Source organism: Idiotropiscis lumnitzeri, chromosome 12, assembly GCF_059441095.1.
Source record: "Idiotropiscis lumnitzeri isolate Australia: NSW breed Sydney's pygmy pipehorse chromosome 12, RoL_Ilum_1.0, whole genome shotgun sequence".
Lineage (NCBI taxonomy): Eukaryota > Metazoa > Chordata > Actinopteri > Syngnathiformes > Syngnathidae > Idiotropiscis > Idiotropiscis lumnitzeri.
The window spans coordinates 18676175-18700002 of NC_142402.1; the positions used below are offsets into that span (position 1 = coordinate 18676175).

At 43.2% G+C, this 23828-nt stretch overlaps 1 protein-coding gene across 7 annotated transcripts in view; it reads left to right on the plus strand.

Annotated features, from left to right (window-relative positions):
* Nucleotides 1-2579: 2579 nt before the first annotated feature.
* kmt2cb (lysine (K)-specific methyltransferase 2Cb) overlaps nucleotides 2580-23828 on the plus strand; it is a 48818-nt gene continuing 27569 nt past the window's right edge. For 6 of the 7 annotated variants that reach the window (XM_088310615.1, XM_088310616.1, XM_088310618.1 and 3 more), the window contains exons 1-14: nucleotides 2580-3343; nucleotides 6884-7078; nucleotides 13341-13429; nucleotides 14079-14238; nucleotides 14996-15205; nucleotides 15686-15795; nucleotides 16123-16232; nucleotides 16741-16903; nucleotides 17008-17179; nucleotides 17359-17473; nucleotides 18161-18336; nucleotides 19221-19573; nucleotides 21839-21898; nucleotides 21981-22642. In XM_088310615.1, coding sequence (XP_088166741.1) covers nucleotides 6885-7078; nucleotides 13341-13429; nucleotides 14079-14238; nucleotides 14996-15205; nucleotides 15686-15795; nucleotides 16123-16232; nucleotides 16741-16903; nucleotides 17008-17179; nucleotides 17359-17473; nucleotides 18161-18336; nucleotides 19221-19573; nucleotides 21839-21898; nucleotides 21981-22642 — 2574 coding nt within the window. In that variant the 5' untranslated portion in view covers nucleotides 2580-3343; nucleotide 6884. The remainder of the gene's footprint in view (nucleotides 3344-6883; nucleotides 7079-13340; nucleotides 13430-14078; nucleotides 14239-14995; nucleotides 15206-15685; nucleotides 15796-16122; nucleotides 16233-16740; nucleotides 16904-17007; nucleotides 17180-17358; nucleotides 17474-18160; nucleotides 18337-19220; nucleotides 19574-21838; nucleotides 21899-21980; nucleotides 22643-23828) is intronic. The other variant, XM_088310622.1, reaches the window with a different exon arrangement.

The following is a 23828-nucleotide window of genomic DNA, read 5'->3' on the forward strand; positions in this document are numbered from 1 at the left end:
CGACAAATGAATTATATAGAAGTAACTCAATGGCTGTGTTTCTGCATTTACAAACCAACGGAATGCAACTAGTTTGAAAGTACAGCAAATGGGCTGCTTTGTACTTTTACTAACACTTGCTGATGTGGGGCTAATAATGTGTAGATTGCAAATGAGCCCTTTTTATCTCTCAGTCACACAATGACTTGGAAAAATGATTCCTAATGCTAATAGCCAAAGGGCATCAATTAAGTGCAGCAATGTGAACAGAGCTCCTTAAGCCTTTATCTAATCAGTGTGAAATTAATTATAATTCTCCTTTTGCTGAAGTGGCAGAGTGCTATTTGAACTCAGCTGTCTGCAAATAGTTACGTAAGATACTTTGTCAAGGAGAAATGACCTCTGTAAAGATTTACTTTGTTACCTAGATGCTGGCTTTTTCACACGACAGATCAATGTTACCTCATCTAGTTTGCAGACGTTGATTTAATTAAAAATAAAAAAAAGTGTGCAGTTTATCACTTTAGCGTCAATATATTAACAATGGCCAAACAGATTAAAAAGGGTCATGCAGGAAAGAGGTTTTTATGAGTCTAATCAAGCAGAGAGTTTTGAGTATACTGTAGTACAAGGGGTTGAAGGAAATAGATCCATGCTGCCCTCTGTCTGTTAAATACTCAAATTGTTAATCTGTCTTTTAGGTAGTCAAATTTAGCAAAAAATAAATAAATCAAAGTTTTGTTTAAAAAGTGTGATGATAGCCTTGGGATTGTTAATTGAACCTTTTGCAACATAAGATGGATCTGGGTGCTCAATACAATATTATAAGTAGAATAAAAACTACAGACAAAATAATTATTTTTTTCTCTGTACAATTTTAAATCACTTACTGCAACTGAAAGTAAAATGGCACGAAAATGACCAGAGAAGCTTTTCAACAAAGTGTATAGGACTTTCATTACAAAAGTGTAGGCTTGCCACACGCTTTATTTTTTTTTTAACCAAAGGTGAGTTGTAATACTTTTTTCTAATATGTGGTTTTAGCCTTTTTTTTATAGATGCATAATCAAATTGACATCAAATCATTGCCTGTATAGTTAACAAATGTTTTGTGGTAATGACAGTCTGAGGTGGTTGGATGGGTCCTTTTATTCTATATTTAAAAAAAAAATGCTTCTTCTGTTTGTTCTTCTACTCCTCCCTTTTCTTGTTCTCTGAATTGTCTGACTGTCTCTCAAGTGAACGGATGGTATCCTGTTGGGAAGCAGCCTGACTGTAGATCTGCTGAGCAATAGGGTTACGTCATCACTTCTTTTGGCCCGAGGGGAGAGCAGAGTTGGTTAGACACCGCCACCTAGTGGTAAGATGGAGCACCTGGTTTTGCTGTCACACGACCGTCGGACCAGTGAATTTATTAATGAAATTCAAATATTGCAGCTTGGATTAAATGTTCTTTACTGTCTTGAGTGTCGTGTGGTGTGTTGTACTGAATGAAAGCTATACAATATAAGATGTATAAGATAACATGTGCTTTATAGCTGCATTAAACCCATCAACGAATCAACAGAATTTTTTTAGAATATCAAATTAGGATAGCTTGTGTTTTATGTTTCGCTTCAGCACACAGAACGCATAATAACAATTGTTTTCATATATGACGTCAGCAGTTAACTGTTCTCCCCAGCTGATAAAAAGAAATTTAAATAAATTGCAGCGTCGTTTTTTTCATATTGTCCAACAGGGGGGGCTCGCAGTCCAAGCAAGATGTGCCAATGTTTCGCCTTGCATTTAACGAAATAAAGCTCCACACAAGCCTCCAATTGAGCGTATTTAGTCATTAAATAAACAGGTTCACGTCGTTTGAAACGACCGCGTGAGATTTTGTCCAAGAATACACAGTGTCCTGTGCGTTTTGCATTTTATGTATATTCACTAGAAGTCGAACCCCGAGGGCCTTTCCGAAATTTAACCCTTGCATTACAGCCAGTGTGCTTGTTTGTTGGCCACTTCTGTAAAACACGAAACACAATTCGCAACTATGGCAGCCATCCTTGGGTTTCTTTGAATGAGAAAAGAGGAAGAAACACTTGGCGAGCGAAACTCGCTGTAAATATCCGATGTGTGTGCGTGTGTCGTGAACCTTTAACGGGGAGCCACCCGAACGAGCCCGGAACCTCCACTTCTCGTGTTATACTCCAACCAGCCCGGTGCCACAAACTGTAAACGAGAGAGTTGTTAATAATTGTTTTGATCACTGAGTTCTTTTATGGGAAATGGAAACGAGTCGTTGTGATAATTTGCATTACGCACAATCCTCGACGCACTCCGTTCCATCGCGGCGTCCTGCCGGGCGCCATATTTTCAGCACTGCTCACCATTATTTTATTTACTAAATGCTGATATCACTCCGCCGGGTCAGAGAGTATTTTGAAGAAATTGGCATTGGGCTTTAGCGGTTTTGTTTTTTCCCAGTGTTCCACTGACGTTGTTTCGAAATCGCTACATTCACGACACATCCATTGCTCGATGTTAGCACCAATGTGGAACTAATTTTACACACGGTGTTATGTGGATCTACTTTTTGAGCAGCCAAGAAGGGGCCGTGCTTCGGTGCCACTTATCATTAGCCATGGCCACAGTTCCAGACTGGACCGAGGCGCAAGCATCAACTTAATTTTGCGACATTTCCACCAACGTTTTGCAGATTATTCCTCGCCAACGCCGAGGTCCCATCAAGCTCATGTTTATTCGTTCATGTGTGGCGAGGCGCCTGTTACTGCGTGGCAGGGTGGCTGTGAGCGTCTCGTAACTGGCCGCTGGGTCCCGCAGCTTGTCGCAGCTGAAGAAAATAGAACCAGTTGCCAACCAAGCCGTCGGCGACCCCCCTCAGAGCCGTCGCCCGGCGCCTCGCTGTGGATCCCACTGCCGTCATGGAGCGTTGACTCGGATTTTTGCAGGGCTTTTTCCGAAGGTGAATGCGAGACAGTTCTGGCAGCAGACTTGGGTGGCTAACAGCGAGTAGCTACATAACCCCAACTCGTGCGACGACAGCTGTCATTGGAGAAAGGAAAGTGATCCCCCACCTCCACTCCTCCCAAATGCGTGTGCCAGGGAAGAGCTTTTTCGGACGGATTTAAAAGCAGCGCACCTTGCATCAAATGGGCAAAGTTGGGAATAACCTTGCGGCGCTGGAATATAACGATACGCGCGATGCGTTTTTGAGAGCTGCGCTTCATCGGAGAGAAGCTAGCTAGCTTGGTTAGCTCGCTAGCTAGCTAGCTGGTTGATCCAAACCTTGACGTTTCATCCCCTCCAGCAATTCTGGACATGAAGAGGATAATTCACTCTTCTTAGGGGCTGGAAGGTATGGCAAATTTGTGTGTTTTTTTTTTATTTTATTTTATCTAATTTGTTGTTTGTGGTAGATCGAACCTCCAATATCCATCTCCTGATGACGGTGGGGGGCTTGTCGCCTCCGTGACTCGGACTATTCATCGAAACATTCTGTCGACCGAATATATCACGTTGTCTATATTTCCACGAGAGTTTCTGTTACACCATCGAAACATTCACACGCTAACGGTGCTCGTTTTATTTGTGTGAAATGCGAGGAAAAGCCTCGCCATTATGTAAGCATCAGTTCCACTTGTGTGGCATTGTAGTTCACCAACACAGTTGCGTTTCATTGAATAGACCTAGCCTTTGTGTGTGTATGTGTGTGCGTTGGGCACAGATGCTCATCGTTGCCTGGGAAGTTGGCTCCTAGACTGCCTGGTTGTCGTCGTCATCCTCCTCCGACTGATGTAACGCAGCTTTTGGTGAAAATGTATACAAAAAAATGCTGAGTTTGTCGTTCACTTTTACGCGTTGCAAGGAAATACACACAAAGGTAAACCTGTTTGCTCAGTGCAACACTTTTAAACTCCTCACAGAACCAAGTGGGATAAGTGCATTAAGTTCCATTGCAATGCATTTTGTTGTTTTTTTTTTCTTCTCCCCCTCTCGTTCTGTGCTTGCAGTTCAACACAACAGGCTAGCAGCTATCGTTTGTTAGCTGTCTGTGTGTGTGCGTGTGTGTGTTTGCAAGTGCTTTGTGCCCAAGCTGGAGTTAACAAAAGCTCACGTTTGCATGTGTACACTGGAGCCCGTGATGGTAGTCGTGACTACCATGTGGACTCACCTCAGATGCTCCCATGTTGGGTGTCACCGCCGTGAGATGAGCCGAGCCGCGGTCCAGTTGTGCCAAAAGTGTCCCTGTACCCAAGAAAATGCCAGAGAATCGTCTCAAGCCTTTTATTCTGTAAACAAGTTCAGATCTGTGTCATTATTGCGGAGGAGCCGTTGACAGTCAAGTGAAGAATCGAGGCCCACTGAAAATAAACCCAAAAAAGTGCAGTGACTTGAAGGTCATCATGTTGCAAGGAAATGTATAAAGGTGATGACTTAACGTTCCATTTTTGCAGACACATCCAGTATAAAGCACTTATTAACATTAAAATACAGGCATTAAATGCCATAATATCGAATGTATAAAACCGATAATATATGTATTGTCTGTTTCTTGAAAAGGCGCGGCCTGGTGGGATGTGGTATTGGGCGGAATCATTTTGAAATATAATCAAGTTGCGATTACTTCCTCAGTATTGCGATTGGAATTTGATATGCAGTCATTTTCTTTCAAGGTCCTCTCCGACAACAAACACAATAAATGAGTCTGTATGATAATAGGCATTATCGGATTTATTATACATATACGCATTGGTCTGGTAAGTTAGTCTTATGGTAAGATGAAGACAAATTAAGTTTAAGTAAACACTATTTGTCTTTTAAGCGCTTACTACAATATAAAAAAAAAGTGCCTCCCCAAAAATAAAAAACACACAGGCAAAATACAGCCTAGGTGATTTTGAAAATTAATTTCTACAAAATTGTGATTGAGCAATGCCAATAAAGTTCTTTTCCCGATAGTAAACAGTTGGGAAACGGGAGATATTTTTTAATTTAAAATCCTGCATTGCTACCCTCTCCTGGAAGTTTGGCTCATTACCACTTCGGAAGGCCTTAGAATTTTAAAGGAGAGCAGCATTGACCATTCTCTATTCTCTCATTTTGGTCAGGAAGTTTGTTGCTGAATAAGTACAATCTGAACTAAAAATTCCAAATTATTGGTAAATAGATCGGTCCCATGATGATTGAACGAACACAACAAAATAATTGATTGCAGTCTGTCTGTCCATCCTTCTCGCAAACTGACACCAACATTTGTGCAATCGCATGAATTGTTCATACAGCTGGTGTCGATGTGTCAAAGTATTTGCTATTTAATTGTTTTAAAATTCAACCAAAGCCCACCACACACCCGACTGAACTGTCGCACCTGTTGTGCAAATACTGTCGTTAAAAATCACACCGTTCAACATGCAGCGCCTCAAAATGTTGTTTCCTGAAACGAATACCAGAGGTGGCAGTTTCTCCGTTAGCTCGCTATGTGTGCGAGGGTCGCTCGCCAGGTAGGCGATTGTGAGACGTTTTGATCGCGATTGTCAGTCGAGCAGTCGCGTTTGGCCGCATCGCTTCCCAAAAACTTTCTTCTACTCTCTCCTTCTCTTTTCTTTCCAGAATAGCCCGGTTACTCCTTCGTATAATAGTCGCGTCCTTCTAATGACTTATGTTTCTTGTGTTATTGGACCACCATCTGTCTTAAGAGCCTGCAGGCATCGTGAGACCAATCAGACACAAGCAAAAAAGAGACGAGGGAGTCAGATGGTGTAAGTTCCCCTGTAAGATTTGACATCACTGGTAGTATTTATGTCAAAAGTGTTTGCAACGACTAAACGCTGTTTGGTTATTTGCTCATGTTGGACCACAAATCTCAGCCAAAGACGAATAATTCAAATTCAGATGAATTCACCTTCACAAATATTTAACTCATTCACTGCCATTGACGGCTAAAGACGCCCAAGATCCTTTTTTTTTTTTTTTAAACTTGGCTGGTAGTGAATGAGTTAATAGTTATAGCCATTCAGAGTAATGTACTGAAAAAGGTACAATTTATGGATTTTGTTGCTCATAAGTTTCCGCCTTTGAGGATCTGCAGGGGTTTGGAGCTTCATCCCTCCACAAAATTGAACCAAAATTGCTTGTGTCGATTTTTTTTTTTCATATTCTGCAAAATAACGCTTTTTATTGATGAGTTTTACAAGAATGGTCGAGGCGGCATGCGTATGGAAAGCGGTTGATGCAACAGATCCTGGCTCAGTCACTCAGCTTTGGTGATCACATGATAGCAGATGAGAAAAAGTTGTTCAATCCTAATTGCCGCTTCGCAAATCTCATTGGCTACCGTTTGAAGCTTTGCGATTTTGAGGCATTGTTTACGAGATTGTTGTCGCGGTCGTGGTCCCATGAGGCAAAAATGTGACGACAAGGACTGTTTAACTATCGATACGAATTGAACCAGGAATCGTGTTGGTTCAAAAACTGAAATGTTGAACAAGTGGGTGTGTGCACTGCACCGTGAAGTAAAGTAGCCTTATGAGGTTGTAATCGGACAAGGACGATGTGAATGCGTAGTTTACAGTCGAGGGGAACAGAGTGACTAAAGGAAGAAAACGTCTTTGGCGTATGTGATATATGACATTTTCATGCATCGGAATTTAGCCAAAGTCCACCCATAACTTTTTGGACGTCACCATCTACGTCAACAAAACACCAGATGAGTGAATAGTACATTTTTTGACAGAACTAGTGGTCATATTTGCAATGTAAGCGCAAAAGCTCTCCTTGTATTTAGTGGATTCTCACTAAAATGAAGATCGCGATGTAGACTCAAAGGAAATACAAGAGGGGGGGGGGCATCTTTACGGGAACATTTCTCATCCCTCCGAAAATGTTTTTGTGTCAGAATGTCATCAGAGGAACAGACTGTGGAACCCTCTGACCAGGGACCCTCAGCACCCTCCAGCTGTGCAGGGGCAACATCCACAGGGAGTCCCGCTCATGCCGACAAGCGACCACGTGGCAGGCCACGCAAGGATGCTGCTGCTGCTGCCTGCCTATCCCAGGCGCAACTCTCAGCCTCCTCTAAGAACAGAAAGAAGTATGTTTTCGCTTTAAGTCATGACGTCATTTTGAGAGTTTCATGTTTGGGTGAGAGTCTTGGAGCCATTTTGAATTGGGTGCTGCCTTGCATTCTCGAAGTGAGAGACAGGAAGGCATGATTTAGTAAAAAAAAAAAAAAACGACTTAAGTGGTTTTCAAACTTGTGGAGGGGTGTAGAAATGTGGTGCCGTCAGAATTTTTGGGAATTTTTTTTTACTTGGGGCTTCACGAGGCGCTCATGAGTAGCGGTGTGTATCAACGGAAGGGACTAGGGCTGTAAAGATTCATCGAAAAGCGATACATTGATTTAAATTGTTTAAAATATGCATCAATTTAAAAAATAAGTGTCGATTTGCTACGCTTTGTTGCTCATGTCTCAGCTGCGAAAAAACTGCATGCGCCCAATGCCTTGTCTGCAACGCACATGTGCATTAGTGGTAATCCGGGTCGTCCGTGATGCAGAAGCATTGTGGGTTGCGTAGTTTCATGGCTACACCGTGTTAGCGTTAGCAACAGAGTCCAAAAGTGGGTGCATTTCTCCTAATTTACATAACTCAATATAAGCCTCCCTTTCCTAGCAGCACAGAGGTGGTAAAAAAATACCCTAAAAATGAATCACATTGCGACCGGTGATCAATTTCATTTCTGAGACCCGGACAGTCGTCTCTGGAAGCTAGCAGTAGTTAGCACACATAGACTACCGTGTGCATCTGATCTTGTGGCACGCTCACATCTTGTAGTGTCTAGCTCATTCATTACCAGCCGAGATTTTTTTTTGTTATTATTTTTGACGGATTTAGCCGTCAATGGCAGTCTATGAGCTCGTGTGGATTTCAGTCAGTGAATTTGATTTTATTAAAAGCAAAACACATTTTTTTGTATACACATGTTCATAAAACAGTAATAACACATGTGCTATGATGCTATTACGGTCACTACGCGACCATGCACCATGTGTTGCATTTATAAACTCGGAAATCTCAGTACTAAAGGAACATAAGACCCCATTAGCCACAAGCCATTAAGGGCAACACCTAATAATACAACATAACCTACCGAGCTCATTAGAATATACTAAGTTACAGTGCTAAAAAAACATATGGGTGGGGGGGCTTTAGCACAGTAAATTACCCTAAATGTATTCATATGATTTCAGTCCAAAACCGATACTGTATTTATCCCTTGTATCAAACTCACAGCGGTCAGTTTGGACAGGATGTGACGTGCAAGACGAGGCAGCTGACTGGGGCAAATGACGCAACCAGATATTGAGTCATGGAAAACTCTTCCTTAGATGAAGAGCCTATATTGATAATTAGTTACACAGGAATCATTCTACGTTCTCGGTCAAATGCCCTTTGAAGAATTCTCTCTTTTCAGGCATTCAATGTTCATGTCTTTTTTTCAGTCAACAATTTTTTTTTTTTTTCCATGGCAATTTTGGAGGAAGTTATTGAGTTGCTGTTGCAGCAATAGTTGTACTTTTTACAGAGGCACCACTGTAGGCTTAATTAAGTGTAAATGATAATAAACAATGCTACGCAGCTATATTGGAACAGGAAATGAATTGGCACGTCACCATATACCTCAGTTGATAAAATGATATAATAAATAGTCATAACCCTTCCGCCATCGTCCCTCTGTCCTTATTCGTAAAAGAATCATCCTGCATCCCCGTCCATCCTCGTCTGTTTTATCCTTCCATTTCACCAGTCCTCTTTGTTCAAATTTAACGTAACTTAAGATGCTTATTTTGGCTCTCAATTGCTTCTTCACACAGCTGTGCATATTTTGATCTTTTGTTTTGGTCTGTTCACTGGAAATGTACCTTTTGTGGCCAGTCCTCCGTTCTGAAAATTGAATTCCTAATGTTGCAACATCAGTCCATTGAAATAAAGTGTAGCAATTGACTTTCCCCTTCAGCGGATTGTCTCCTCTCCAAAGGAAAGCCAAGGTGGCAGGTGTGCTTTGAGGAAGTAACATGGCATTATAATACATTTAAACAGTGCCCTAATCCCATTTTGTGGAAAAGTCATCGGAAAGTGTCAAGTATTACTACTTGGTCGTCTGAGACAGACATGTCAAATGGCTCTTGTCGAAGTGGTTGTTCAAATACTCTCGTTGGCCCACGCGCCATCTGCTTGCTCGTCCGTTCCAGGGCCATGTTGTCCCTGTCAGGTTTTCCAGGCTGCACATTTGCTAGCTGGGACTACTTACCACAGCATTATTTTCACTTTTTTTTTTTCCTCCCTTGCTGTGGTGGGACTGGGGAGGGCTGGCGGAGGAGGAGGAGGAGGGGTGCATAGATGAAAAGTCGCACAGACCGATTTCTGCATGGCTCTCTGGCTTGTGCTGAAAATGTCATTCTCACAGCAGTAATAGAAGTACAGCAAACACAGGGCTGCAAATGAAATGTTTGGTGTGCACAAATGTTGTATTACGTCATCTAACAAGCAATTTATTTCTGTGTTTGGTGAAGGATAACTGCATTTTTTAAAATGTTTGATGTACGTTATAAAGGTTTGATTTAAATTGCGTTACGGGTGGCACGACTTCAGATTTTTTTTTTTTTTTAAGATGGTGCTGATGAAGGTCGAGTTGACTCGTCGCTGAATGATGTCATTGAAATTCTTTTCAGTCCACTAATATAATAAAAAAAAAGACTAAAACAAAATCACCCCATGTGTGAATGCTTCGCAATAATATATTCTCCGACAATGAACGTCTTATACAACAATTTGACGCAGCATTCGTTTTAGAGCACAAGCGCATCGACGTGAGCTGGGTGAAGACTTGAGTCGTGTGATCGTATTTCCAGCCTGAGAAGAAAATCCTCTCGCTCCGTGTGCATGCCGCTGGGACAGCCAAGCCTTGCACGACCCGGCCAATCGGGGAAACCCGTCATCGTTCTGGGCCCACAACAGTGGCGGGAATTTGCCGTGTTTGCAAATAATCACTGTCCTCTTCGTGGGCAGTACACCAATTCCCCGGTATCCTTCCACTACGATAGTCATATCGTATCGTCAGGGATTCAAACAGAAGGCGTTTCTCACGGAGCAAGCAAAAAAATCTATGGTCATTATCGGCATAGAAAAGTCAATTCTTTGAAATAAAAACCTGTTGCACAACAACATGGGCTGCTGAAAAATTGGTCAAATTCCTGCTTGAGCCGAGCCTTCCCCACCCCCCTTTATTAGTTCTCCCTTGCTTGCCAAAGCTGCACATTAAAAAATAGAAGACAATTTAAATCAATTAGGGTGACGGACTAATTTCATTCAGTGCACACACCTGTTGCTGTTCGTGGCTCTGCCTTATCCTCGAGCGAAAAACACGCAAGTAGCGAAGAGTCGACAGCACGCTCGAAGCGTACCGGTCTGCTCGGTACAAATGCTGCACCACAGGTCCAGGTGCCCGAGTGGGACTGCATTATTCCTTTATAAAATTCTGTCGTCACTCATTCCGTTATTGTCTTTATTTAAGCATCAGCACTGGGTTGTGACAGCACGGATGTTAACAATGCTTGATAAAAATATAAAATGTTACATCGCGTCCAGTGATTTACCGCATTTTCCGGACTATAAGCCGCTACTTTTTTCCTTGATTTTGAACCCTGCTGCTAATACAGCGGTGTGGCTTTTCTGTGGGTTTTCTTTCATCGGTAGGGACGCTCTGTAGTTAAAAACGTGCGCTAAATAAATCTCTTGGGTCTGTTCTGATTTAATTAGCAAAGTTGTTGCCGTGTTAAAAGGCACTTTTTCAACAATCTGTTTATGTACCTTTTATGTGCATTCACAGTACAAAATTGCTCTGTACGTGCGGTAAACAACTCAATTTTTTCAATATAGAAAACTACGACTTATAGACTGGTGTGGCTGGTATATAATCTTTTTTTCCTAAAAAAAAGAGCTACTACGATTTCTATAAAGGTGCACTTTATAGTCCGGGAATTCCGATAAATGCGGGCACCATTGGCATTATTCCACCGGCCGTGATTGACAATCTCTCTGCATTACTGTTTTGTTTGTCATTTTGGCAGGCGTGGGTCCGCGTATGTCACCGAATGGGGCGTTTCAGTGACAAAGTGGCTCTGATGGAGTATCGCCGCTCTGTTTGGTTGACGTTGCACGAGCATTGGCAGATATCCGATACTTGGCAGGTTTTCGTCCACATTTGGATGACGCCTGGTTCCTTTCTACATATCTGATTCCGTGTGTGTTTTTTTTTTTTTCTCTCTCGCTCTCTCTTTTTTCAGCATTGCCACCTATCCCAAATGTGCTGCTTAAGAGCTAAAAAAAAAATCGAACTTGACACTTGAATCAAGCAGGGAATTTTTATTTTCCTGAAAGGAGAACTAAAAACCAACATCCATCCTTCCATTATCTGAGCCGCTTCTCCTCACGAGGGTCGCGGGCAAGCTGGAGCCTATCGCAGCTATCTTCTGGCAGTCGGTACACCCTGAACTGGTTGCCAGCCAATCGCAGGGCACACGAAGACAAACATCCATTCACACCTAGGGCCAATCAGTGTTCAATCAACCGACCGTGCATGTCTTTGGAATGTGGGAGGAAACCGGAGTACCCGGAGAAAACCCACCTAATAGATCCTACGTCATCATTCAAAGAAATAACCAATCCATTGCGAGATATCGTAACGTATCGTAGCTGCAAACTCCCTGTCCATGTCTCTGGTGAGCGGTTGAGCAGAAACTACTTCACACTACCATTAATGATGCGCCATATTTTTTAGATTGCTAGCACTTAAAATGACAGTAAACACCTCGACTCTGGCTCAGCTGTGCGCGCACATGTTCCTGATGGATCGATCGTCCCACTCAATTAAGCTACGCTTGCAGGTAACTGTGATGAAAGCCGGCGAGGTTTGTCTCCGTCCTCCTCATACTTTAGGGTTGTTAACTATCTTGACATGGAAGTTATTTCAAGGGAGGAGTCGATTTGGCATCTTAGCCACTTGTGATTTGTTTTCTTTTTTTTTTTTTTTCTTCTCTCTCTCTCTCTCTCTCTCTCTCTCTGGTGACATCAAAATGATGCCAGCCCACATCCTGCCATCTCCTCCTCTGAGCGCTTGTATCCATCCAAGCACCCCCGAGACACAACTGCTCTCATTTGGGCGGTGTTTGCGCTTCCCGTTTAGTATGTTTAAAAGTCGTATCCGGCGCAATTATGCGCTCCATGTGCCGTCTTCGTGATGATGTCAGCACAGCCCCCTCAGCCTACTGGAGGATGCTGACAAAGGCTCCGTACTGTTTTGTGTGTGTGCGCACGTGCATGTGATTTGTATGAGCTGGTTTGCAATCTGATGGTTGCAAGTGTTGATGTGTCAAGTGCTGACGTAGCTTAAGTTGTAAGTTATGCGTGGGGCTGTGTTGCTTTTTTTTTTATGATTTCAAGTGTTTTATCGTCTACTGTAGCGGGGGGACACACGAGGGGATGTTTCACTCCTTTTATCCATTCATTATCCAAACCACTTACTCTCATTTTATTTATTTATTTTTTACACGTCATATGTGGATATTTTTGTAGGTGTTTTTTTACTTGTCAGTTTGGCGAGATGTGAACTACAAAGCATTCTTTAATTGTTCTGTATATGTGGTCGGTCCTCGGTTTTTGCGGTTCCTGGCAGACGCTGTATGGAGGTTATGGTATGCAATGGACGAGATAAGAATGGAAGCTGCAGCTGTTGACTATTTTGGTATTCGGATATTCAACTGAAGGTTGTATTTTGTGTTTTTCTTTTGGTTGGTTAAAAATGCCGAAGTAAAAAAAAAAATAATAAGACACTTCCACTTAATAATGAATAATCAACATTTTTAATACTTAAACCGTGCATAGCAGCACACTGTCTCCTCTCGAGAAACATTAGTGATAACTTTACAGTCGCAATTTTGGCTGGGGTCGGATTCGAACCCACGACTTCTGCGAACCACCGTGCCGGCCTAACATCAATTAACCAAAATGTATTTTCATTTTGGGTTCATATTTTGAAGTTAAAAACGAGTGAAAAGTGCTCATTTGAAAATGCAAGAGGCTGCTTACTAATGACAGCATTTTTTTAAATCTATTTAAAAAAAATTATCGATTTTAAAATGTTCCTCCCCAATGGTTAGGGAGACGCATATACAGTCTATACTGCCCAATTGTATTTCTCCGCTGTTCCTCCCCCTTTCCAGCCTCGTGGCAGCTGTGGCTACATCTAATTTCCATCGCCTGCATTTATTTGTTTTTCCCTCTTTCTTGCCTTAGGGGCCGCACCAGAGGTAGGGCTATCATGGATGAGGACGACAGTATGGATGGAACAGAGATAACAGAGTCCATTGGCCCTCAGGACACAGGTGAGACTGCACTGCCCTGTTCCTTGTGAAATAGTCATTCGGGGGCGGGTGGATGAGAGCTCTTTTTTTGGCCTTCCTCTTCAGGGCTATTAATGAAAGGCTTCAGCTTGAGCTTGCAGCGGGTTTGTGTTCCCCCTCGCCTTTCACTCACTGCTTCCACCTCTCCTCCTGCACTAAGATTGGCATTGAGAAGCAGTGGGAAAGAGCCCAAGGCTAATGCCCCCTAAAAGCTTTTTAAAATCCCATCAGTCCCGCCAGACACATTTATGCTTTTTTTTTTTTAATGAGTGTAGTGTACATCAAGTCATGTGACGTTACCTCTCATTCATTTTGATGCCCCCGTTCATGCTAGATGGTATACGCTGGGGATTGGCCATATTGCTTGAATTCCTATTATTATGTCTACCTAATACCCACGTGGGATTTTTATTCACATATATAGTATGGATCTTTGTCTTGTCGTCATTTTCCCCTTTTTGGTGGACTGCCGCATATCATGCGAACGACTCATAATGCAGAATTGATGCTACATTAAAAAGAAAAAAAAATACTTAATATCAGTTTGAGTTGTACTTTAGTCATATTTGGCTAAAATGTGTTCATAATGTCTTTTTGACAGAATGATAATTCCGTTTTCCGTCACCTTTAGAAACAGAAATCCAAGCAGGGGAAACTGTGGAAGTGGTGAGCAGTGATGCGCCAGAGGAGGACACGCCCTCTCCTCCTCCTCCTCTTGCTCCTCCGTCCCAGAGCCCTCCACCCGACACTCTTGCGGGACCGTCGGTCCCAGCAAGTAGAGTCCAAAGCAGGTTAGCAGCAACGAAGCCCTTGACCGAACTATTTTCTACTCGCTGTGTGCATATATTTAATGAAACGCAATCATCAGGCAAAAACAACGGAGCCTCCCGAGAGTTTATTAACAAGGTCGTCTTTCAGACGAAAAAATGTCTAGCGACCCGATGTAGCTTCACCAAGGAAATTCTGTTGTCATGGTCGTGTATCTCCTGATGAGATCGATTACACAAAAGATGATTCCATGACACAGGAGACCTTAAAGGTTCCATTCCATCTAAATCATTTTTTCCCCTCAACTCATTTATGCATAACACGGGTCAAAAATAAGGCAGAGAAAAGTCACACCCCAAATTTATAAGTTTACACGCCGACTAGTGCAGTATAAGAGAGTGCGCCCGCCTGTGTGTGCATCGCAACAACTCACTTGGTCACATGTTCTGTGTCTAGTACCGCCTCTCATCGGCCATTCTTGACGCAGTGGGACATGTTTTGAAATAATAATATAAGCAGCGCTTTGTGTTTTTTATAATTTGTTGCTCTTTATTGAAAACTGACTATGCTACCAAATATTTTGGTTTTAGTTTTTAATTGGCCATTGGATATATATTTATTTTTTGCAATCTTTTATTCATTTGAGTGGGTTTTTATCTAAAATGTGTTTTATTAATAATTGTGGAACGGTTACAAGAAAATTGCCATTCATTCCAAGTCCTTTATCGTGATGTTATCGGGAAGATTTTTACCCTCTACCTTCCAATTTTCTCTTTTCAGTGAGCATCTTTGTGCCTTCTGTTACTGCGGGACTCGTAGCCTGTTGGGTCAGGGGGAACTGCGAGTGTTCAGCACCACACTGCCCCTCGACGATCTCCTCGGACACGACGATGGAGAGGACTCGATGAACAATGGCGGTACCGGCGTTGGGTCCACTGAGCCACGCGTGGCTGCTGGCGAGACCACCTCAGGACAGCAGGAACTTACCAAGTAAGTTATTTTCATTGCCAAATTTGTTTTACTCCGGTGGAACTAGGTGGGCTTCGTTCAGATTTCCCAGTGGCGTATTGGGTAGTGCACTCTGGCAGCTCGCCAAGTCGACTGTTGATTGTCTCGTGTTGCCATGTGATTGGTGGCTAAGACCAACCTTCGCTTATGTCACATGACCACAGTGAAGGCTGCGCAGTGCAGGGGCAACAATAGGAATTGATTTGTAAGTGAGGCGCTTGTGCGACAGAGGGAAATGGCGAGTTAGCTTCCGAATCAGGGCTGAAGGCTGTTGTATCGTTTTTCTGCAAATGTGACGCTGCCAGTGTCGCCCTTCGAGAGCGATTTCTTAAGACTCTGCAGCTAGCGTCTCTATCCATCTGTTTTCTATATTTTGTTGAAAACTGCACATTCTGATGTCTTCACCCCAAAAAAAAAAAATGAAAGTGACTGACCTCCTATCTCCGTACTTTTCTTTTTCAGCGGGTCTGAAAGGAGCGAGGGAGATCCAGACCCAGCAAATCGATTTTGGGATGAGCTCTCTCATGTCGGCCTTCCACGAGATCTCAATGTCCGGTCTCTCTTTGAGTCAGGTAGGAGTCAATGGCATAGTGTGATGTCAATTTTGGCATCCCCAGCCCTGCTTTGTAAAAATGTCATTTAAAATGGCACCATTTTGTTTACATCCATGTTTGACAATTGATAAAATACCATTTACAATTAATTGAGAAAATCGACTCATCGCCCTTCATGGCATTTAGGAGTGTATGTTCCACTGGGTGACTCTTGTTCATACTTTTAAATTCCTGATTTAAAGTTAGTAATTCACCCTTTGTGAGTGCTGCTTGTTTTCATGTTGTTCAACACCAACCAGAATATTGACCCAGTATTCCTTCCTTCTGATGATTTGCAAATGACAGGGCAATGCTGGGCGCATCAGAGTTGTGCCTCGTGGTCCGAAGGTGTTTGTGAGGGCGAGGGACAATCTCTGCTTAATGTGGACAGAGCCATTGACTCAGGGAGCACAAAGGTGAGTCCGGCCGGGGGGAGTGCCAGGGAGGAAGCATCCGTACCCTAATGGGTATTAACACCATCTTAATGTGTTGAGGACGGCATCCCCTTCCTCACTGAGGCACAGTAAAGCTGATGGCTCCGTCTGGCTGGTAAAGGTCAGCTCAGCACTGTGGCTCTGTCAACTGTGAAATGGAAAAGGTCATGCCACTCAACTGGGCCTGAGCTCTCATGGCAGCTTAGCCACGAAGCATGAGCAAAGGCACTTTGCTGTGTTTGTGTTTGCCACCTATTGGTTGTGTAGTCTGTCAGCAAATCTTCCATTTGAACTCCAGAGCGGCTATTCAAGCGTAGGTATAGCACAGAGAGTTAAAGTGCCTGGATAAGGTTTTACCTGGAGTCTTATGAATAAGGATCTCAATTTTGAGTTGAAACACAACAGACAGTTGAGATAAAGTCCATCTAAAAAATGCCACATTTAACTGTTTGACATTGCGCTTTACACACAAATGTCTCTTTCCTTGCAGCACTGTGCATACTGTAAGCGCCTTGGAGCATCCATTAAGTGCTGTGCTGAAGGATGTACTCAACTCTACCATTACCCCTGTGCTGGGGCAGCAGGGGCCTTTCAGGATATCAGGAGTCTGTCGCTGCTCTGCCCAGAACACATTGATTTGGCCATGCATAAATGTAAGTTGCGTTTCATTAGATCATGCACCGTTTACATAAATTGAACCGTGTTGTAGCTTCTTCTGCGTCATGTCACACGTATATATTTTTTTTCCTCTCCGTAGTTGTTGACGACGCAAATTGCGCGTTATGCGACAGTCCAGGGGATCTATTGGACCAACTCTTCTGCACCAGTTGTGGACAGCATTATCATGGCATCTGCCTGGACATGGCCGTGACTCCTCTTAGGAGGGCTGGGTGGCAGTGTCCTGAGTGCAAAGTCTGCCAGACGTGCAAGTGAGTCACCTTGCCGCACAACTAGAAAAATCCAGTTAGTCTTCAGTTGACCATTCTAGGTTGTATTAGTTGCGTACGCCACAATATGATTTCTCATAAACTTGATGGTATTAATCAAAACAGTAATTTCCTGAAGCGGTTTTTGTCACCCTGTCGTTTTATCCAACCGCGTTCTGCAGGAACCCAGGAGAGGACACGAAAATGCTGGTATGTGACATGTGTGACAAAGGCTACCATACGTTCTGTCTGCAACCTGCCATGGATGCTCTTCCCACTAATGGGTGGCGATGTAAGGTAGGCGAAACCTCTTTCGTAGCCGCCGTCTTAGGCTGCTTTTACGCTGCACGTCCAATTGCCCCAATTGCGATTTAATGCCCACATTTATCTCCATGTACATTTCAAGCGACACGCTTTACAGTCTGCAGGCACTCAAATTATGCAATGAAAATAAAGACGTCAATGATGTCGATTTCTAGCGTATTGCATAATTGAGCTTACGGCTTTACGGCTTTGCAGATGCGGCGATTTTGTGTCAAATGGACAAACCTCCACATTACGCCACTAACCGATCTGCGATCTTTGTCCATTTTTGATAATCCACATTTGTCTTTGTGCAGCCATGGTTCTTCGATACATCACTGATCAGCATCCCATGACTATGCACTCTGAGTTGACGCCACTCTTGCATTGCCAGATAGCCAACGAATATCTGATTCGGATCCACATTTGGAAGGGGTCTGATTCTGATCTGAGGATATTTGATTCAATGCCCCCCCACCTCACAACCTCCCTCTTTCTGCTCCTATGACTCATATCCCAATTATGCCACCATAGAGTGAAACTCCAAATGTCACTTGGACCTTGTTGTGTCAATAGTCGTATCGAACATAGCACAGCAATTAAAACAGACGCATCAAATGCCACAATACTAAATAGGTCCAAACGGCTTGAATCACAAAGAAAGTATCTTTTTCCCGGTAGAACTGCAGGGTGTGCATCCAGTGTGGAACTCGAGCCAGCGGGCTGTGGCACCACACCAGCCTGCTATGTGAGATTTGTGTCCAAAACCAGGATCCCGCTCTGAGCTGTCCGATGTGCGCCTGCATCTTGGACCCTGAGCATCACAAAGACATACTCCTCTGCCACACCTGTAAAAGGTAAGTTAAGGTGGTTTTCGTTTTATTAACAGAGAGAGAAAAAAAAAATCTTTTTTTCCTTAGCACCATGTTTTGTCTTTTGTTTTTTTAAGAAAAAAAGCGTAACAAAAAGTCAAATGAAACATAAACAGTTAATCATTTGATGCCCGCTGAAATGATGTCAAGTGAGGCACGTTGTTGGCAATTCATCATATTTTGCTGGTCAATTCAAGTTTTAGATTATTGGCTTCAAAAAAATTTTTTTGCGTGCAGTTTACATAGTTTAATGCGTGAGCACTTTTCGAATTTTACCATCATGGCTGCAGGCAGAGTGATGCTGGTTTGCAAAAGAGTCACAGTTTTCGTCAGTCACTTGGATTGGATTTTGTGTTTGCAGCATCAGACAGCAAGTAAAAAAAAAAAAAAAAAACAATCCTCTGCAAAGTATGTTCAAAGGTTCAACATTTGAAATGGAAACATGCAGCAGACTGATAGAAATGTTGCCCTACACGCAACTCAAATCCAAAATCTCCTGCTAAGAAGTGGACAACTTGAGCGGAATTATTTTCATGTTGTGTTCAATGACGAGTGGAGCCTGGTGGAAGGCGATCACAAAATGGAGTCACTCGTGATGAACACTGCCAATAATTTTCTGCCCATTTATCGACTCAATAATATAGCTGAAGAGGAATTTTTTTTATTATTTCTGTGTGACTTGATGCAAGTTAAACTGGAAAAATAAATGAGTTATAAATGAGTTAGAATCTGTTTCAAGGTGTGATCAAATGTAATTTTTGGTTGAAGTCAAAATTTTACGACCTTAGATCTACCACTCTTTCAGTTATGATGGTGTGTCCTTCATTGTGCATCTCTTTGTTTCATATTACCGCTTGTGCTCTTTTCAGATGGCTTCACATTGACTGTGAGCGTCAGAACTCGGGCCAAACCGAAAACCACCCCAGAGAGGACTTTGTCTGCTCCAACTGCAGGTCTCCAACTACCGTGCGGGTGCTTCAAGCAGAGGATATGGATACTGGCTCCGAGATTTGCCCTCAGCCAGCCTCAACGCACACAGACTCGGAGACTGGCTCACAGCCGGCTCATAAGCACATGGACCTAGAGCCTGGCATGCGGCGTCTTCCTGAAATGCACAATGACCCCAAACCGGAATTACTCGCTGCTCCGTCGCCTTCGGATCCAGAGCCCGTTGAGGATGCCGTACTGGTGGAGAAGCCAGCTACGTCTGCCCAAGAGCCTGGTGGGTCTCTGTTCCCAGAACGTTTGCGTTGAGCAGATTTACTGAGATTTTAGTCTGTCATCCTACACATATGATTTTGTGAGCGTTATTTGATACCAATACGACTATTGTGTTTGAGGACTCTCCGATGCGGAGTACTGATACCTCTCGTACTTTCGATATATATTTGAACACAATGACAACATTATGAACAAAGAGCTTTCTTTCTGATGAGGATGATTATTCGCTGATAGCGCCCACTACTGCAAAGGAGGACTTTCTTGTTGTCATTTTTTTAGGTATCGATGTCTGGTATCGGCTGTCTTTAAAGTACTCGGTATATTACCAACAGAGTATCAGTTCCGCCCATCTCTATTTATTGTAGTTATTCGTCCGAATCTACGGAAGTTCCCAGCATTCCCACATTTGACATAATCCCATGTGAAACCTAACCTTTCAAAGTCCTGAAAGATTCCAAAATCACATTTGTTCGACTTCACGACAGAAATCACTCTTTCTAGTTTGCCCATGAGATACTGTAAATCAAAGGTATTATTACGATAATTATAACAATTCTCCTTCCAATTCCAGGTTAAATGCCGAAAATAGGATTAAAATTGTTAGCTTCTCAGCCAGCAGCCAAGACCAAAAAGAAGCATTACCTCTTCTTAAATAAACTCCCGAGTGTTCTCCTGTCACCAGATGGCGTCTAACAAGCAGAAGATTAAAGGAACTCCTTTATTTAAGTGAATATTAGTCATACCTTTCCCTTTAGATATACAGTACTATATGGTGCTTGTCAGTCTGACTCACGAAGACCTTTTTTTTTTACTAACGTATAATAGCCGACAGACCTGTATGGTCGTTCATGACTCTTCCCGCAATTTGTTTGAAGATTCCCTTCATCCAAGTACTGCCAATGATTTTGCTTCCGTATACTTGATTGACACTTAGACCCCTCCCACTCCGCGTAAACCTTATGTCCTCTCACGTAGGAAGCTTAATTCCAAGGTATCAAAGAGAAACAGCGACGCCTTGGCATCGACTTGCGTGCGGCACTGCTCCAGTTTGGCGTGCAGGTGGTCGTCTGAGAGTAATGAGTGGCATCAGGAAAATAGATTGGTGTGCAGGGGAATCTAGTTGGCGCTGCTCTGCCCACACTGTCTAGACTACACTGGAGAGGAGAATTGGAGTAGCATTATGGCTGCGATATCTGTCTGCAAACCTGCTCTGGAGCATTGCTGGCTCATTCACGACGGATCACACTCCTTGCTTACTCTGCTCCATACGAAACATCCCTGTGACAAATCAACTCTTTCAATGTTTATGTCAGGGGAGTCAGACTTGTTTTCATCGTAGTTATGGTTTCTTCATCATAATGGATATTAAAAGAATTATTTTAATTGAAGTGCAGTTTCACTTGACAAAAACTGTGATTATATATTACTTTCACCAAGTATGTCTTTGTCTACATTCATACAGACCTTCCTCTAATTGACCATTAGCGGATAAACACCCCCGTATATGAAGTGATGCAGCATCTTTACCGGAGGCTTAAGTACGCCTGACTTAAAGGATTTGCTGCGTTAATCACAGCAGTGTATTTATCTAAACATCACCTCATTCACTGTAGGCGATGTAGGAAGTGGGGGAGTGGGGCATTAATATGAATGAGGGTGTGTGTTCAGCTCGGTCAATAGCCAAACACCAAAGAGACTTGGAGGGCCATCTCCTAAATGACTTTCTGGCATGGGCACCGGATGAGCACCTGCAAGCTGCACAGTCACAAGTCCAGAGCAACAGGCCTTGGGATGTTGGTTGTCATGGTTACACTCCCTTCCTTGGCAGAGATGCATCGCAGGTGCATGCGTGTGGGTGTCAGGATCAGTGTGACATGGGAACTTGTGGATGGGCCGGTAAGACTAAACTGTGTGTACTGTCAGTGGCTGTCTGGCAGTGTATTTCGTTCAATGGGGTTTGCCTCAAAGCCGCGCTTGACTGCCTCTATTCATGCCAGGCTGGTGTTGATATCTTTGATATGGAACCACTTAATCAAAGACAAACATTTGGAGAAAAATTAGACGGGGGGGCGGGGGGGGACATTGGAAACGCTTCACACTTTGCCTTATTTTCGTTTGGTTTTCTTTGCCTGTTTATTACCCGTGGTAGTATAACGCTGTAAGTTTGGAATACAAACAATTTCGGAAACGTTACACATGTTCGCGCATCAACATTGAACGACATGGAAACGGAACTGATCTTTTTCTTATTACGTTTCATTTCCAGACGTCTCCATCGGAGCAGACGTTAAGGACGAGGTGTACGGACCCACAGAATTCCAACCTGGTTAGTTTTTCATCTCGTCTTATTACGGCTGATGTACTAATGCGGATCCTTTGTCGTAATCACGGCATGTTTCATCTTTCAGAAATAAAACCAGCAGCAAGAACCCAGGTCATATCTGCAGACTCTCCTGCGGCATCAGCAACTCTGAGCCCGGAACGTCTAACGGAGGCACAACCGACACCGGAAAACGCTTTACAAACCAAGCCAGCAAATACAGAGACCGTCCCCGAGCAGGGCACGCTCACCCCCAGCACAAAGGATTTTAAGGCCATCATCTCAACCACCAAAGAACTAAGTACTGTATCAGTACCTCTCACAAATCAACCAATGGAAGTCTCACTCTCCCAAGCTTTGTCTATGGATGTAGCCATGGCTTCTTTATTGGAAAGTACTCCGAATGACCTTAAGGACAGGACGGAGGGCAATTTCCGCCCGGCCTCTGCTACGTCCGAGGAACTTGACACGACACCAGAGAAGATGTCGCATCATTCTTTCCCCGGCCTGTCCGTGGAGGAGAAAGCACTCAAGACAACTGTAGAGCAGTTGACAGAGATGGTTGCCGCTCCTGCCCATTCCTTGCCCGGGGCCCGAGGAATAACTCCCAGTGAGCCACCACAGACGTTTGGCGACCACGGCATTGTAATACCCACCTCCACCCTTATACCACTCACCCCGAAGATCGGAATGGGGAAGCCTGCGATCACCAAAAGGAAGTTTTCTCCAGGGAGGCCGCGCGTGAAACAGGTTGGAATCGCAGCGTCATAGCAGTGTTTTAATCTCACGTTATGTCCTGGTCTAATGTATCATCATATCTATTTGTGGGTTACTCCGAGACGCTTCTTTATTTAAGGAGGATATGGTTCCTAGTCTTACTGTGACTTTTCTGTTGAGGTTTTGTGTGATCCGATTGACTAGAAATACACAAAAAAAAAACAACAGTTGGAGGATGGTACAGTCGCGTTTAATGACTTGTTAGCGTATCAGTGCATCAGAAGGATCTGTGTTTAAGCGGTCAGGCGATTATTTCTGATCCGAATCCTGTTCACAACATTCACAAAGACTCCTCCTAGTGCCATCGATCTGTTCATGACAACATAACAAACACCTCACCACAACCTCATGGCGTGTTTGTAGACCTAAATGACCACTCGGCACGCTCATGATCATTCACCCGTTTTTCTTGTGACACCATCAGCTCATTTTCAAATGCAGTGGATTCAAAGTCTACACACTTCTATTGAAATGCCAGGTTTTTAGTTGCTGTTCCCATGTGCATTTGGGAGAGCTTTTAATGTTTTTTTAATTGCCACCCCGTACCATATGACATGGAGGGGGAAAAAAAGGGAGATTGTTGTCACATATCAGTACTTGCCAGAAATTCCTGCTCTCCATTGTTGCTGTTGGCCTCTTGGCAGCCTCCTCGGCCGGTTCTCGTCTTTTCATCAATTTTGGATTCGGTGCGCCATTCAGTTCTTGTTGTGTTACACGTTACATTACAATATATTTAATCCCTTGGAAATTATTTTGCACACTTCTCCTGGCTGATAACCTTTTGAACAATGAGATGCTCTGATGTTGTGGAAGCCCTCAGCGGACCATGGCTTGTTAAAATTGTTAGGAAAAGCCTACCAGGACAGCTGAGCTTATTTTGAGGTTGATTAGGGAGCCTTAAAACGGTGGCCGGTTTATGCTAACCCTCGGGTTACACAATTTTAAATATTGTTTTTTAATTGTGAACAAAGCCACATCCCCATTTTTAAGGTGTGCATGCCCATGCAACTATATTATCTGCTTATTTTAAAATCTATTTTTTTTTTAAATATATTACCGAAACCTGGTGGTGGTCTTCCATCAGATGGAAGTTTTTTTGCTGGCAATCTACTGCACTTTGTCCTTTTATGTGAACATGCCCGCCTGTATTATTTCAGGA